The 13,121-nt window shown below is 40.7% G+C and overlaps 1 protein-coding gene across 2 annotated transcripts in view; it reads left to right on the top strand.

Moving 5' to 3' along the window:
* Positions 1-13,121, top strand: part of LOC149319365 (polyprenol dehydrogenase-like) — a 137,126-nt gene that overhangs the window by 108,930 nt on the left and 15,075 nt on the right. For both annotated transcript variants that reach the window (XM_089511556.1, XM_089511555.1), the window contains one exon: positions 9,639-9,846. In XM_089511556.1, coding sequence (XP_089367682.1) covers positions 9,639-9,846 — 208 coding nt within the window. The remainder of the gene's footprint in view (positions 1-9,638; positions 9,847-13,121) is intronic.

Below are 13,121 nucleotides of genomic sequence, written 5' to 3'. Positions count from 1 at the left end.
GGATTCAAACCCTAAGTAGTAATTTCATCCTGAACTTACCTTTTTTCCTGAGTATTTATTATATAGTGCTGTCTCTATAGCAGCATGATAGATTAAAAGGCCCTAGGAGGTTTTGCATCAAAAAGATTCTTAAGTAAAGCAGGCATGCTTACACTGTTTGAGTCCCTCCAGTACTTTTTAAAGCTTCAGAAGATTTCCTGGTTTCTTTGGAACTATTTGAGAAGCCATAGATCTTTCAGAATTCACATACTGTATTGTGTATTATAGTTATGTTCATTCTACTGAATTGAATCTCTCCTTTGCCCATTTAAACACTATAGTACCACTGTGGTGACCTTCATATCCTTCAAACAAATAACATTTAAGGTCCATTTATAGACTGTTACGTATCATGTGGTATTGACCCTTCTTCTCAGACATCTTTGCTTTAGGTCATTACATAAAACAATCAAAGATGCCGTGCCTCCTTCCCAAAGGGTTGTATTCTGTATCTCGGTATTTTTTTTCTTTTGAAATATTTTGAAAGAAATACATACCACATTGTTCCAAAACAATTGAAGCCTGGGGCTCAGTCAGTATTTTCTTGATGGAGAGATGTTTTATAGATAAACACACAGAGGGAGAGGGAGATGTCAGTGTCACAGAATTTCCTCTATTCATTGTTTATGCAACTGCAGTGTAGCCTAGTTAATACAGTCTCCAAGAATTCTGCTTTTCTCTTTCCAGTCTGTCAGAACTCAGGGATAGGACTCTCATTTACTAGCTGTAGGCCCTCCTTACTGCAATGTAGAGTAGTAGATGGACATGGGGCTTCATTCTTCAAGGCACTCTGACATTCCATTGTATGTTGCTCATGCAGCTATCTTGGGTGATTATTTGGCTTACCAAATTCGGGATCTTCCAGATGTTATTGAATTACAAATCCCAACATTCTTCAATTAGCTGTGCTGGTTAAGGCTGCTGAGATTTGCAGTACAACCACATTTCATTGCTGTTTTTCTCCCACCCCTGAATTATAGATTTTAATGGGAAACAGAAATATGTTGGCATGTTAAAGATGTAGATTTCTAGGCTTTTCCAACCTTTCAGAGCAGGTGCTGCAAAGGGTCTGCAGCAAAGAGGTGCAATTGCCTCTTCCCATTTCAGCTCACTAAAGAAGAAACACCAGCTGAACCATAACTTTTGATTCTGGACAGTGGCTTATGTAGAAAACAGTGAATTCAGTAGAACTGGACAGAACTGGAGGGTGGAGGGGAAAGGGTCACTATATCAGGATGAAAGGAGGTTTGGTACATCAATAATAATACAATTGAAAGAGATAGAGGAGATGATACAGTCTGTTGATATGGAGAAGAGTGATGGTGGCTGGTTGTATGGGTGTTGATCTGTGTGCATGCAATGCCACTATAAAAAGGATAAGATAAAGTGACCCAGGTCTAGTTAGTTCTTTCAGATGTACTTTCTGTACCCAAAGACAGAAGAGAAGATAGATGGCTGTCATTTTATAGCCATGGCAAAATAAAGTGATGGATGTTACAAAACACATGGAATGTCTTGTCATCTGTGAAAGCAATTGCCACTTAGTAAATAACAGTCACACTTTGTGACTGAATGGAAGAAGTAGTCTAGGAAGTTTAGGAGCAATCAATTGCATGTGATCAAGCGGGATAATATGGCTGTCTTTTTTACTAATAAATAATAAATAATAAATCGTTTATTTATATCCCGCCTTTCCTTGGAGATCAAGGCGGGTTACATAACGATAAAATATACAAAAGTAAACAGATAAAATACAAGATAAAAACAGTATAATGAAAATACAGATTAAAAAACCATACAAAAAAGCTAGCTGAAGTACAAGTGCAAAAGAGGGAGTCTTTTTTACTAGTTTTACGATGTTGGTTGGAAGACAATGTCTAGACAGACTTAATGAACATTACAGCACTGACTGCTCACTAGTGATTACAGAAATATTGGTACACTTCACACAGATACACACACAAACATACACAAATACCCACCAATGGCGTTATCCACTACCTTCCTTGGTGGTGTGATTGTATGCTTCTGTGAGACAAGAGGCTATGTTGGCAGCAGCAGTGCTGTTGGTAGGATCTCCCATGTCTGTCAGCCTTTTGCTGAGCAGCCATAATAAATGTGCCACACAGCTACAGAGCAGCTGCAGTGATGTGTATGTTTGGGGAGATGTGACACTGGTTTTCTCAGAGACCTCTCGGAGACAATGGCAAGGGCAATAGCAGAAGAAGGCACTTAAAAACCCTTTGACATATTTTCTACCATGAAAATCCTATGATGACACAGTCCAAAATGAAACGAGATGGTCCAGAAGATGAAAACCCCAGATTGGATGGCACTCAGCGAGCTATTGGTGCATAGCAGAGGATATGTACCACTAGTATTATGGCTAATGGTGCACCTGGTCAAGCGGAAAGGATGTTCAGCTGTTGATGTGCTCAGAACTGAAAGTCTATAGCAGTGCAACACATATTATGGGGACATGGAATGTAAGAAACGTGAATCAGGTGAAGCTAGACATAGTAAAATAAGAAGTACAAAGACTAAACATTGAAATATTTGTAGTGAATGAGCTAACATGGAGAGGAATGAGACATTTGAGTCAGGTAATTCCACAGTGTTTTACTCAGGAAATGAAAATCTAAGAAGAAATGGGGCCATGTTAATAGTGAGGAGTGATGTAGCAAAAGCAGACAAAGGATATAATGTAAAGTCTGAATTAATATCATCAATAAGACTTCAGGGAAAACCTATCAATATAACCAGGTTTATGCTCCAACTATAGAGGCAAAAGAGGAAGAAACTGAACAATTCTGCACTGGAGTCCAGGAAAAAATTATTCACATATCAAAACAAATCTTCCTGTTAAGCATAGGCAATTGGAAAGCAAAAGTAGGAAACAGCAGAATCCAAACACATAGGAAAATTGGCCCTAGGATCAAGAAATGAAACAGGAGAGTGACTGACTGAATTTCTTGAATGCCCATCTTCCCCCTATAGGGAGCATCTCCATTGGACTGAGGTCAGATAACAAATCCCCCAAGCAATAAATATAGAAAGAATATTTATCTGGATTTATTTGGTGCCCCCCCCCCCAAAAAAAAAAAAAAAAAAGGTTCCCTGACACTGAGGGAAACATGCAAAAAAGAATAAAGAAGCCATGAATGAAATCCATTGGGAAGTCTGGCGGGAGGTAACAGCTTTCATCTACCTCTGAGCCAACAGTTCTTCCATCCTGATACTGGTGCTGTCTACATGTGGAAAGACACCTGCATATTGATTACTTCCACATAAGCAAGGTCGTTAGGAGAAAAGAAATATAATCTGATATATGTCAGCGTTTTGTGTATGGCCTTTGGTTAAAAGCCACATTACAGTATGAAGAACACAGTGCTTGTGCTACAGCAGTCAGCCTGTGCCCCTTAAACAGATCAGCATGTTGGAAACTGGAAGGAAGGCAGTGGAGAAGGAAGCAATGGTGGCGTTGGTGGGGATTATTGATGTTTAAAATGTGTAGGCAGTTTGTATTAGCCAGAAAAGCCTGACTTCTGGCAACTGTGAGATTACTTATAGCTGTCTGTCTTGTGGCCCATTCAATTAGTGGGCTTAGAAGAATGAGTTCAAACAAGTATGCAGGATAAGAAAGAGGCCTTCAAGAACTTAGAAATCCACTTGATCTATTATTTTGACCTTGTGTCAATCAAAGTGTGTCAGTCACCTCTTCAGGTGTGCACATTTGTAAGCATTGATAAGAGATTTGGGACAATCAAGAAAAGAGCACAAAAGGAACAGTAAGTGAAGCAGATTCTCAGTGGAGTCATATTGTACTTTCTTCCCACATAGTTATGGTACATCACATCCTGTTCTAAATAGAGCTAGAGTGTGCAGTATCTGGAACATGGCATAAGATTCTATAACCAGTGAAATGAAGAGACTCATTATCTTTGAGAATAAGGCAGCCCTGGTGGCGCAGTGGTTAAATGCCTGTACTGCAGCCACTCACTCAAAACCACAAGGTTACGAGTTCAAGACCAGCAAAAGGGCTCAAGCTTGACTCAGGCTTGCATCCTTCTGAGGTCGCTAAAATGAGTACCCAGATTATTGAGTGCAAATTAGTTTACAATTGTAAACTGCTTAGACACTGCTTAGGCGGTATGAAGCAGTATATAAATTAAGCTTGTTTGTTTTTTTGTTTTTTTTTGTTTATGCCCTTTAAAGTATAGTCCACCCTGAAACCTAACCATGTTAATGGTGACCCAAGTCAGCCTGATCCAGAAGAGCAAGTTGCTCCTTCCACCATTTATAAAGTCCTGCTAGTGTGCTTTTAGAACAGGATCTAGTGTTTAATTTCTAGAAGACAGATGTGTGACATCAGCCACTGCCATCTGTTCTGGAAGACCTGCTCTCCAATTTTATGCATGACAAGACAGTTTGTGGTTACACAGTGATTTTGGACAAGTGTGCTTAAGGAAGACAGTGATACTTGAATACTCACAGAATCATAGAGTTGGAAGAGACCACAAGGGCCATCCAGTCCAACCCCCTGCCATTCAGGAAATCTAAATCAAAGCATCCCTGACAGATGACCATCCAGCCTCTGTTTGAAGACCTCCAAAGAAGAAGACTCCATTACACTTCAAGGGAATATGTTCCACTGTCAAACAGCTCTTACTGTCAGGAAGTTCCTCCTAATGTTGAGGTGGAATCTCTTTTCCTGCAGTTTGCATCATTGTTCCACATTCTAGTCTCTGGAGCAGCAGAAAACAAACTTGCTCCCTCCTCAATATGACATCCCTTCAAATACTTAAACAGGGCTATTATATCACCTCTTAACCTTCTCTTCTCCAGGCTAAACATTCCCAGCTCCCTAAGTCGTTCCTCATAGGGCATGGTTTCCAGACCCTTCACCATTTTAGTTGCCCTCTTTTGAACATGCTCCAGTTTCTCCACATCCTTTTTGAATTGTGGTGCTCAGAACTGGACACGATATTCCAGGTGGGGCATGACCAAAGCAGAATAGAGTGGCACTATTACTTCCCTTGATCTAGACACTATACTTCTATTGATGCAGCCTAAAATCGCATTGGCCTTGTTGGCTGCCGCATCGCACTGTTGACTCATGTTCAACTTGTGGTCTAATTGGACTCCTAGATTCCTTTCACACGTAGTTTCATTCAGCCAGGTTTCTCCCATCCTATATCTGTGCATTTTATTTTTCCACCCTAAATGCAGTACCTTGCATTTATCCATGTTGAATTTCATTTTGTTAGCTTTGGCCCAGTTTTCTAGTCTGTTCAGGTCACTTTGAATCTTGATCCTGTCCTCTGGGGTATTAGCTACTCCTCCTAATTTGGTGTTTTCTGCAAATTTGATAAGTGTGCCCCCAGTTCTTTCATCCAAGTCATTGATAAAGATGTTGAATAGCACTGGGCCCAGGACAGAACCCTGTGGGACCCCACTGGTCACTTCTCTCCAGGATGAAAAGGAGCCATTGTTGAGCACCCTTTGGCTTTGGCCAGTCAACCAATTACAAATCCATGTACAAATTGCCTTGTCTAGCCCACATTTCACTAGCCTGTTTGCAGGAATGTCATGGGGAACACTGTCAAAGGCGTTACTTAAATCAAGATATACTATATCCACAGCATTCCCTTCATCTACCAAGCTGGTAATTTTATCAAAGAAGGGATTATATTTGTCTGGCATGACTTGTTTCTCTGAAACCCATGTTGACTTTTTGTCATTATGGAATTGCCTTCTAGATGTTCACAGACTCTCTGTTTAATGATCTGCTCTAGAATCTTTCCTAGTATTGATGTCAGACTAACTGGATGATAATTGTTTGGATCCTCTTTTAACTCTGGTATTAAAAACAGATTTGTAAGCAGTTCCCTGATAAGATCTCATACAGAATTGTATCTTGACAGCCATAAATCCTAATCTTGGGGGAGGGTTTTTTTTTTTTTTACAGGGGTGGACCATAGTTTAGTTATGTAGATAGTATATATGCTCTGAATGCAGAAGTACCCTGATCCTGTAATTTAAAAGTGCTGCTGCGGCTGCAAAGGTGCTTTTTCCCCAGCATGAAAAGAAACGGCTTTCAGTGGCTTCTTTTTGTGCCAGGGAAAGGCCGGATCAGGGCACTGCGTGTAGTTGCCATGGCCCCAATCCAACGAGGAATGGGGCGGCAGGATGCCATTTCAAAGGGGTGAGCTGTTTCTCCCCTTAGGTTGCCTCTACACTACAAAATTAATGCTGTTTGACACTGCTTGAACTGACATGGTGCAATGCTATGGAATTCTGGTATTTGTAGTTTGTGAAATATTTAGTCTTCTGTGTCAGAGAGCTGTGGTGCAACAACAAACTATAAATACCAGGATTTCATAGGATGGAGCTATAACAGTTGAAGCAGTGTCAAATGGCACTAATTCTGCAGTGTGGCAGCAGCCTTAGTCAACTGTACCTTGCAAAATGGTTGTACAGAAAATACAAAAAACAAAAAAACAAAAATAACTTTGTATATACTCCTAGCTGAAAATCAAGAGTTAGATGTAAAATGATACTCTAAAGTGTGGGCTTTCACTTTACACAAAATACTTTCATCTGGATCCACAACTGTTACTCCCACATCTGACTAGATCTTCCCTTAATATCTGAACTTAGGTGGCATGCTGCTTCATATTTTTCAGAGTTTTATTTTAAACATGTTAGCACTAGTCTTGAGGTTTTGAGGACCATGCATACAATACACTGAAATAATTTCATTTGAATCCCACTACCACTCTGTGGCCAAAGCTAAAAGGAAAAAAAAAGGGATTGGGAAAGAAGTAAAAATAATGACAGAAGAAACTTGAAATGAAAGCAAAGGAACAGACTTCCTGTCATTTTTCTGGAGATACTTCAAGCCAGATGTAGGTGTCTGAGATGACATATATTTGAATTGAACTCCCCAGATGTCAGTCTGATGCAGATGAGGAAAACATTGATCTCTTTGTTCAAAAAGGAGGATTAACAGTAGTGTCAGTTTGACATAGTTGACAGATTGCAAAAGAAACTTTGGCACCTTGTTGTAATAATGCTGAATTTAATAAAGAAAAAAACTTCCTTCTATCTCCACCCACATATTTTGAGGTTGGCACCAGCTCATGTAACCAAAAGCGTGAGAAACACTACTATGGTGTGGATACAGCCTCTGATTCAATGGTATGCACTAAATGCAGAGATGAAAAGATGAACCACACATTTCAATGAGAAAGAGTGTACTATGTCAGTACATGAGCATGGAAAATCCAAAATCCATAACTGGCCAATACCTTTGTTACTACCAACCAAGATTGCACAAAATTGTGCAAGCTCTTGAGTTCTTCAAAACTCATGCTGAAAAGAAAAGGATAAATGAAGAAACAGAAAAATAAAATCTTTGAAAATAACTAGGCCAGACATTGTAGCGATGAGGTTTGGAGTTTAGAGTCAGTCTCAAACCAGAGACATGCAGAGTTGAATGAATTAGACATTGATAAGTGACGCAAACCATGGATTACACCTAGTAATCTATACTGGGATGAAGAAATAAGGTCTGATCCCCATTTTTGAAAAGATGAAAGCAGAGTGTAACTCAGATCTGTCTCTTGTCTTGGGCGAAGTAGGATCCTGCTGCAGGCAGAGAGAAGTCAAGGGAATCACTAGCAGTCTTTATATGAGACAAACAGAGATTAATTTCACAAAGACACCTTGTGGGTTACATTGAAATGTCAGCAACATTTGAATAACAAAGAAAAAAACTCAGATAAAACCCTTAAATCCAGAAAGAGTGTTGATCAGGTTCTCTGCTCCTCTTCATCAACTATGCTCACTTGCAAATGTTTGTCATAGGTGTAAGATTTTCCTCTCGCTTTTCAAATTTTCCAGTATTGGTGCTAAAGAACTGCTGATGATTAAACAACTCCATTGTCCTTGTAATCAGCATGCATTCAGCATCCTCCCTTGGTTGCTTGATATCCAATCACAAAAATGATTAGTACCCATATGCACTAGGTATTAAAACCCATATATTAAATACATGTGGAAAAATAAGCATTATGATAATTAGTGACTATTTGCTTGGCATGTATTATCCATACATAATAAAACGTACATTAAATTGCTCTCAGCATTACTTCTGGTGCATTCTAAAGGATGGTCTGATGCGATTGTAAAGGAGTGGTTGTTGTCAGGATCCTTGGAAGTAGTACTGAATCCCCAATTGGGAATAATTGCCATTTCTTTGATACTGGGATTTTCAAATTACTAATGAAAGCCGACTTGAAAGATTATGTAAAAATGATATCATATGATTTCTGACTCATGTGAATGCTACACAGATTTGTAATGAAAATGCTAATATGGTGGGAGTGGGTTTCGTCTGTCACTTGTATCTCCTTGCTAATATACAGCTATCAAAAGCTGTGTGAACTTTTCAGCTTTATCCAGTTATTCTTCGCTGTACATACCATATTTTTCATATTTATCTTATGCTTCATATTATACAAGACATCCTTATTTTTTAAAAAATGCAAATGAGGTATGAGCCACTGTTCCTTCTTGTGAAATCCATACAGAGACTAGTCTATCACACTGGGGCTAATTTTGGCATTAAAAAGATATTAAAGCAAATTTAAAGCATCCAGGAAATAAAGGGTAAATGGCGAATAATTGCACGAATGATTATGACATGTAATTGTGCAAATAAAGTGATATCAGAAATGCATTGTTGCTGAAATCCCGAAAGTAAAAAGATGCAAGTTAATGCTTCTTTGTGACCACTTTAATGGCAGGTTTTGTGCGACGTCGGTTAGCGTAATTATGTGATTTTTTTCAGGGATATTCACAGGATAAACTCCTGTTCTCCTTTGTGTGATAAACTCCTAAGATTGCTTATATTTAAACTCTATAAAGTCAAAATGAGACTTCTCAAAATCACAGAAATTTGAATAATATATATGAATACAGATTAGAAGAAAGGGGAGGCCAGAAGTCGTCCCTTTCTCCTCCGGATCATTGCAGCGGTAACCGCACGGCCGTGGCAACGATTGGCTGCAAAAAGGAGCTGTGAAATGCAGCTTGTTCTGACGATGCTGCCAAGGCGCCATTACAGCCCTGGAGCATTGCGGTGTCTGGACACGCTGTTTGGACGTGTTGCACAAGACCCGTCATTGGTACGCACGCTGTGTAAATGCATGCACACCAAAATGGCACTGCCGGCTCGGGAGTGTGCGGTGGCTATGCGCTCCTGAACCCTAGAATCGCCACTTCCCGCCGTCTGTACTGGGCCTAAGATTCTTATTCTAACTCTTCAAGTGAGAACCGTACCAAGGTAGAGCTTGCATTACAATTTATGCTAACAGGCAAGTTTATTTAAAGGGGTTTCCATAAATTTCTCAGTAACATCTATTTTGGCTACTGAAAATAATATGTCTTGAGATGATAAGCAAGTTTTCCCTTCTTTGTCCTCTATGTGAATTATTAAAATTTGCAGCCAAGCATATACCAGGTAACATGCTGTGCTATCTTCTGAAAATGTATTTATATTTCTCTCTCTCTTTTCATCTCCTACCCCTATTTAGTTGCTTGTATTCACCCCATGGAGCCTACGCCCAGAGCAAACTTGCCCTTGTGATGTTCACCTATCGATTACAGCATCTCCTGACAGAAGAAAGGAGCCATGTGACAAGTAATGTTGTAGATCCTGGAGTAGTGAATACTGATCTCTACCTGCATGTCTGTTGGGCAGCCAAAGCAGTCAAGTGGATGACAGGCTGGCTCCTCTTAAAGGTACCTGGGGATGTTATAAGAGTGTCATTTCATGGAGGAGGAAGGACGGGCCTCCCCTGTTTTGTTAAGATGCATTCAGTAACTTAATATTTCTAGCATCTCTGCCAAGGTGTCCCTGTGCTGTCAACGTGAATTTAAAAAACTTCTGGCTCAGGATGTTAAAGTCAGCATAGGGATAGTCAGCTGGGAGTCCATATGATATAGATAGCCCCATTCTATCATCTGCCTGTTCTGAAGTGGCACTTCCACACTGCTTTAGGCACAAGCAGCACCAGTTTCACATGAGGAAGTGCTTCCAAACCCAGCTTACAGTCAAATGCTACTTCTGAGTTGGGCTACTTTTTTGCCTTCCTAGAAAAGGTTGAACGGCATGTGGCAGAAGCAGTGTGGGACCCCTTGGGCGTCTTGCTTTGATACAGGGCTCTGCTTACCAAGCAAGCCTCAGGAAGCAAGACTGGCCATGTTTGTGATGGCGCACTTCAGAATCATGTGCCACACCTCAGCCACTTGGGGCCCCATAAGCTTGATGGTCTCCATTATATAAAATGTCAAAATCAAGCTGGAGCCCTCATGCCTCCAGCATCCCTGAATCATTCGGGGAGCAGCCATTTCCCATTTCTGCTAATGTTTCCGTTAAAGAAGAGAAAAGAAAGGGTGGGGAATGAAGGATTGGGTGTGAAACAAATATCCACTAATGTCACCCATGTGTTATAGTGGTCTAGTATAACTGCAGTCATGGAACCCATTACATGCTTGCTTTTAAAATTAGAAAAACTGTAAAATAGTCAAAATGCCATGGAATGAAAGTATTTAACTCCCCATGTTAGACAAGAAAAATAGTGAGTGCTAAATCACACTAGAGGAGGAAAAATGTACTGATTCACATAGAAAACTGATTAAGAAGCAGGACAGGCTTAAGAGTCTAGTTTGAATTAAAATGAAAGGATCATCAGCCCGGTACAGACCGCCCAAAAAGGGCAGTCTGCCAGCACCCTGGTTTGCTCCGTGAGGAAGCAGCAGTGGACAAACCGTGCGGCTTCCTCGCAGAGCAAAACCCCCCGCAAAAAGTGGGTTCTTTTTGCGGCGACATAATGCCACAGTGCACCAATGGCACACTCGCGATGTCATTATGGCGCCACGACGTGCGGACGCTAGGCATCTGTCACGTCAAAATGGCAGCGCCCATCTGTACAGGGCACCACCATTTTGACGTACGGAAGATGTGCTAGGGTTGCAGGGTGTCTGTAAGAGATGCCCCAAGGCAACCCTAGCACGTCTTCATGATGTGCAATGGCACCGGTCTGTATTGGGCCTTAGCTTGTGGGATTCATGTAATCTCTTTTGAAGACCTTGGAGAGCAACTGGTAAAACAGAGCAGAGCTTAAAGAAGTTACATGTTTGAATACAACTCCCAGAATCTCCCAACAATCAAAATAACTTTTCCAGATGCTGATAATAGTAGATCATGAATGGATCAGTCATGTGATTTATTGGGAACAGATTAATAAAATCTAAGATAGGAGTAGAGAACATCCAGCCTTCCAGATATTGAGGTACTACTACTCTGTTTATGCGTTACAACATGTCTGGCTGACTAGGGTTGATGTGACTGGAGTTAAGCAACCTCTCTGTTTACCCAACCCTGCTCTAGGGTAGATGACTAGAAAGCACCAACCCAAAACATAAAATACTTCCTAAATGCCTCCCTGCTCTTTTGGGAATTGGCTTTGTCAGGGAGGAAAACCAGGAAGCTTGAAAACAAAGAAGAGAGGTTATATGATAGGCAGTTCACAGTGTGCTACATCAGTGCAAAAGTCAACCAGTCAGAATACTGTCAAAGTGAATAAGTCAGGCAGAGGGGCTCTAATATGAAGGCCGTCCAACAAATTGAATTGTATGGTCCCCACAGTGCCTTCTGATACATTTCTGTTATTGTCGTCAGTTCAGTCAGCTTTTGCATGCTTAGCACATACTCTACTTTGCAACAGAAGCTCTGTGTCCTGAGCACTGATTTTGGAAAGCCTCCTGCTAGTTGTCTGGTACTGGGTACTGATTTCCTGTAGCATCTGTGATCCATTATCACTTTGCAGAACTACTGAGCTATACATTTGCCCCCTGAAGTGAGCCCATGCTGAAAGAGTAAAGCAACAAGTCTGTTGAATCATAGTGCATATTCGAACTGTCAGGAAATAAGCAGTCTAGTGGACTGAAACATAGCTGTCTTAAACTAACCTGCATTTGGATGCTATTCAGTGACCTCTCATACCCTCTTGGCAGCAGCATGCCAGGTTCATCTTTCCTCACACTTTTTGCAATGATAATATCTTTCTGTGAATAATGCTTCAAGATTCATGACTTTTTTAGTCTCCCAGGAATTAGATGAAGGGATGGCATCACTCTGGTTAAAAAAAATAAACAAACACTGCATTGCAGATGTGTGTTTACCAGTAGCTTGGGCCCATCGAAATTCCTTATGTAAAGGAAGAGACAGACTAAAACACAAGGAGGAAACTGTCTTGGAAAACTAGAAGTGTAGAGATCCCACCAAGCCTTCAGGAAGTGTATTTGGTAGTCCTTCCTGATTTTTGAACTGGCTCTTTAATAGCTTCCTGACCCTCCCTTCCTCTTCCTGTCTACCATCCTTCCCCCACAACTAACCACACGTGTCTGATTTTGCCCCTAAAATGCGTCTATGTCCTCCTCAGATGCTTTTAATATCTTCTCTCTCAGGTTGATTTGCCCTTTGATTTGCCAGCTTGTTGTTGCGTTTCCAGAAACCCAACTTTGGGAAGAGTAGACACAGAGCATATTTGCAAGCAGCCATGAACCTTGCTGTTGGGATTGTTTGTAGTCCATAATGCTGCATAGAAATGTGAGCTGTCATTCTCTTGTTCACAGAAAAGGATATTTAAAGGTTTTATTCATAACAAAAAGGGATGAGCTCACACTGCAGTTCCAACACGGAGGAATGACAGTGCTTTGAGAAAGTTGGCAGATTACAAAATTTTCACACTTCTGCTTGTTAGTTGTCATTGTCAGTATAGTGCAAGCAGTAGACAAGAAGCCTTGAAATTATCTCCCAGTTAATACTGTTCCAAACCCAAAGAGAATGCAAGAGCCATGACACTGCTGACAAACAATTAACTATCCTTCATTTTCAGATGCATATGGAAGTGGAGTGGCATGCGTGCCATAGGCTCACCACCACTGCCATAGAGTACAACCTATAGTTATACTCTATGGCAGTGGTGGTGAAGCTATGGCACACGTGGTAT

Source organism: Sceloporus occidentalis, unplaced genomic scaffold (genome assembly GCF_023333645.1).
Source record: "Sceloporus occidentalis isolate IW3139 unplaced genomic scaffold, rSceOcc1.0.p SCAF_2, whole genome shotgun sequence".
NCBI lineage: Eukaryota > Metazoa > Chordata > Lepidosauria > Squamata > Phrynosomatidae > Sceloporus > Sceloporus occidentalis.
The sequence above is the reverse complement of the archived record's forward strand: the minus strand, read 5'-3'. Positions and strand labels throughout refer to the sequence as shown.